Source organism: Eleutherodactylus coqui, chromosome 4 (assembly GCF_035609145.1).
Source record: "Eleutherodactylus coqui strain aEleCoq1 chromosome 4, aEleCoq1.hap1, whole genome shotgun sequence".
In the NCBI taxonomy this organism is placed as follows: Eukaryota; Metazoa; Chordata; class Amphibia; order Anura; family Eleutherodactylidae; genus Eleutherodactylus; species Eleutherodactylus coqui.
In genome coordinates this window covers 62,253,452-62,257,979 of record NC_089840.1, presented here as the reverse complement: position 1 = coordinate 62,257,979, position 4,528 = coordinate 62,253,452, and the positions used below count along the sequence as shown (strand labels likewise).

The following is a 4,528-nucleotide window of genomic DNA, read 5'->3' as shown; positions in this document are numbered from 1 at the left end:
ACCACCATACAGATTAGATGGTCGGCTGTTCGGAACCAAAATTAGTGGATTTGGCTGAATTTTGTCTAAAACGTATAACCATTTTAGCTTGGAGATCAAGAGCCACATGAACTACTTTGAATATTTTTCCTTTCCCTTTATGTTATGAGGAACATTGTTATCTTTACTTGACATTATTCCGACTTTACCTTCTCATGGTTTCTAGTAAAAGAATTTTGTACACTGTAATTAATATTCTATCATTGCTTACTACACAGGTTAAAAAATGGGCGACTGGTCGATTCTAGGTCGTCTTTTAACAGAAGTCCAAAACCACTCAACCGTTATTGGGAAAATATGGCTGACGATGCTACTCATTTTCAGAATTCTCTTAGTAACACTGGTGGGAGATGCAATGTACGGAGATGAACAATCTAAATTCACCTGCAATACCCTTCAACCCGGTTGCAACAACGTGTGCTATGATAGCTTTGCCCCTGTCTCACATCTTAGGTTTTGGATCTTTCAGATTGTCCTGGTGTCCACACCTTCCATCTTTTACATAATCTATGTCCTGCATAAAATTGCCAAAGATGAGAAAACTGACCTGGAAAGGGCCTATATCATGGAACTTCTTCAAAGTTTAACAATTGGAGAAAACTTACTGTCGGGCCCAGATGCAGATGAACAGATAGAAGTTAAGGATATATCCAGGAAAGAAGACAGATTTAGGCCAAAGATTGCTAATGACCCCATCCGAGGTCCTGTTCCAGTATTTGACAAGATGCACATCATTTACATTGTTCATGTGGTCCTCAGGTCAATTATGGAAATGGCATTCTTAGTTGGTCAATACTATCTCTATGGTTTTGAAGTTCCTCATCTTTTCCAATGCCATACTTATCCTTGTCCCACCAAGACTGATTGCTTTGTCTCCAGGGCTACTGAGAAAACCGTCTTTCTTAACTTTATGTTTGGAGTTGGACTTGGGTGTTTTATACTGAACATTGTTGAGTTGCATTACCTGGGGTGGTTTTATGTGTTTCGGATCCTAGCAGTAGCCTGTAGCACCTGTTGTGAATTCAAGAGCAAGAAGAAGAAAAGACCCAGAGTGCTTCACCCAGAGCAAAATAACCTCCTTATCCACTTGAAAGACACTATACAAGAACGGTTTGTCCTTAAGACATCTTCATCTCTATCTCCAGAAAAGATAGGGTTTCTACCTTCTCCGCCAACTAGTACAATATCATTCACTAATGAAGATAATGATGATATTACCTCAAGACAAAGTCCAGATATGAAGCACAATAGTAAAACTAAAATAACCAAGGTCAAGAAGTCCTGGCTATGAAAAGTAAAAAAAATCAGCATATAACGTAACTTCAGGGAGATTAATTAATAGTGATGAACCGCATGAATAGCACCCATGTTTCCCCATGTGTAGACAGTGCCAGATTCATCAACTGGGCACATATTCTATTGATGAATCTTGCTAAGGTTGAACAGTGCCAGGTTGGATCTGGTCTTGTGTTTTCCCAACTTTTCATAGCTAATCGGTGGAAATTGTTAGGAAATGGATTGTGCTCATTGTGAAGCCCACCCTCTTTTTTTTTCGGCTACATTTATAGGCGTCGAAAAAATGGCACAGGGGCTTCATAAACATGGCATTCAACCCAAATGTGGTATTTTTCAATGTACTTATGAGACAAAGCTGGAGTAGATACAATGCTAAATCTTCCTCAGTGTGTGGTGTTTGACTATTAAATGCACATGTGTGCCGATACATAAGTCTGTACATTAAACTCTCTGTAAAATAAAATGTGTGTAAACTCATATTCAGAATTCTACCCGTGTCAATATGTTACAGTGGAAAGTACTTTGTGAGAACTTTGCCAAAAGAGTTTTTCCACTCTGGGAATGGAATTCCAGTATGGGAACTGCAACACAACCCACTTCCCTTGACATCTGTCCCTTTGTTCTTGTGATTTAAGCAAGTCATATATCCCCACTGATACTATTTAGTGCTGAGCAAACTGAACAAGAAACACACTGTGTCAGGTAGAACTTAGCTAAAAGTTTGGTTAAGCACAAACCTGAACAGAGCTTTTAGCAAATTCTACCTGAAACAGTTCGTTCAATACTAGTCCTGAATACTGGTGTGTAACACTAAGGGTGCGTTCACACGAGCGTGTTTCTGTGCGTACATATGCACGCACAAAAACATGCTTCTGTTTGCAACAATGCATTCCCTATGGTGTGTGCACACGTCCGTACTTTGCAGGTGTGTGCCTGCAAAGATAGGACATGCGTGAACCACTGGGAATGCACGCATTGTTTTCAATGGAGCCGAGGCTGCTGCTGGCGTTTCCATTGAAAACAATGGTCTGCCGGCACCCCTGCATTCTTTTTCAGGGAAGGGCTTTACATATAAGCTCTTCCCTGAAAAAGAAAAATTTTGGTGTAAAAAAAAAAATGCAGGCAATCTCTTCAATGAAGCCGCTGCTGCTGCTGGCGGCTCCATTGATGACAATTGTCTGCTGGCACACCTGAATTGTTTTTCAGGGAAGAGCTTTACATATAAGCTCTTCCCTGAAAAAGAAAAAGTTTAGTGTAAAAAAAAAAAAATGACTTACCTGTCCACCGCTGGTGTGTCCCCCGCGGGGATGAAGAACACATCTGTCGCATGCGGTAGATGTTTCCTTCATCCCCACTAGTTAAAAGAATTCCCTGCTGCTGCATCTGCCGTGGCAGATGCAGCAGAGGAATTCTTCAATTCTCTACGGCAGCTGTCAAACATGTCATGTCTTCTCCTGCTGTCCCCTGCAGTGTGGTGCTGATCTGTCAGCAGCCGGGGATTTAAAATCCCTGGCTGCTGAAAGAACTGAATGTGATTGGCTGAGGTGCTCAGTCAATCACAGGCAGCTCTCCCCGAATTAATGACGGGCGAGAGCTGCTTGTGATTGGCTGAGCACCTCAGCCAATCACATTCAGCTCTTTTAGCAGGCAGGGATTTTAAATCCCCGGCTGCTGATAGATCAGCACCACAGTGCAGGGGACAGCAGGAGAAGACGAGGCTGTGCACCGGCAGCTGAAGGGAGGTGATTATCTATTTTTTATGTTTTTTAAACCACTTTTACTTGATTTTCAGGGAAAGGCTTAAATTCAAAGTCCTTTCCTGAAATCAATTGCCGACAGCAGAATTCTCTACCGTAGCTGACATGTGTGACAGCTGCGGTAGAGAATTGAAGAATTCCTCTGCTGCATCTGGCACAGATGTGGCAGATGTAGCAGCAGGGAATTCTTTTAACTAACGGGGATGAAGGAAACATCTGCCGCATGCAGATGTGTTCTTCATCCCTGCAGGGACACACCAACGGCAGACAAGTAAGTAAATTTTTCTTTTACATTACTTTTAATTGGCTTTTCAGGGAAGGGCTTATTAAGCTCTTCCCTGAAAAGCCATTTACGGCTGCCAGCAGTGACTTCTGCCGCTGTCCCGGGCTCTGCACTGCTGTTTTGAGCTATCAGCAGCCGGGGATTTAAAATCCCAGCCTGCTGGCAGCTCTGATTGTGATTGGCTGAAGTGCTCAGCCAATCACAATCAGAGCTACCAGCTAGCGGGGATTTTAAATCCCCGGCTGCTGATAGCTGAGAGCTACAGAGCCGGGGACAGCTGCAGAAGGGGTGGCTGAGCCCCGGCAGGTGAGTATTACTTTCTTTTGTTTTTCACACTATTTTGAAAGGCTTTTCAGGGAAGGGCTTATGAAGCCCTTCCTTGAAAAGCCATTGACAGCTGCCGGGGCTCAGCGGTGAATTCTGCCGCTGTCCCTGGCTCGGTAGCGCTCCTGAGCTATCAGCAGCCGGGGATTTGAAATCCCCACCTGCTGGTAGCTCTGATTGTGATTGGCTGAACTGCTCAGCCAATCACAATCAGAGCTACCAGCAGGCGGGGATTTTAAATCCCCGACTGCTCATAGCTCAGTATTACAGAGCCGGGGACAGCAGCAGAAGTCACAGCTGAGCCCCGGCAGCTGAAGGCAGGTAAGTATAGATTTTTTTTCACTCTATATTAAAAGGCTTTTCAGGGAAGGGTTTAAGATGCCCTTCCCTGAAAAGCCATTGACGGCTGCTGGGGCTCAGTAGCAACTTCTGCCGCTGTCCCCGGCTCTATAGTTCTGAGCTAGCAGCATGCGGGGATTTAAAATCCCCACCTGCTGGTAGCTCTGATTGTGATTGGCTGAAGCACTTCAGCCAATCACAATCAGAGCTACCAGCAGGCAGGGATTTTAAATCCCCAGCTGTTGATAGCTCAGAACTACAGAGCCGGGGACAGCGCCAGAAGTCGTGGCAGTTGAAAGGAGGTGAGTATTGATTTTTTTATACACTTTTTTAAATGGCTTTTCAGTGACGGGCTTATGAAGCCCTTCCCTGAAAAACCATTGACAGGGATGCCGGCAGCAGGATTCTCTACCACAGCTGTCATGTGTGACAGCTGCGGTTGAGAATTAAAGAATTCCTCTGCTGCATCTGCCACAGATGTGGCAGATGT

The 4,528-nt window shown here is 44.2% G+C and overlaps 1 protein-coding gene across 1 annotated transcript; it reads left to right on the top strand.

The window, feature by feature from the left end:
* Positions 1-259: 259 nt before the first annotated feature.
* LOC136624633 (gap junction delta-2 protein-like) lies at positions 260-1,656 on the top strand. Its single transcript, XM_066598593.1, has one exon. It carries the CDS (start codon positions 266-268, stop codon positions 1,328-1,330), a length of 1,065 nt encoding a protein of 354 aa, XP_066454690.1. The 5' UTR covers positions 260-265; the 3' UTR covers positions 1,331-1,656.
* Positions 1,657-4,528: the final 2,872 nt, after the last annotated feature.

Excerpts from the sequence above, each read along its gene's own strand:
- LOC136624633 (XM_066598593.1), top strand. The coding sequence starts at position 266 with ATGGGCGACTGGTCGATTCTAGGTCGTCTTTTAACAGAAGTCCAAAAC.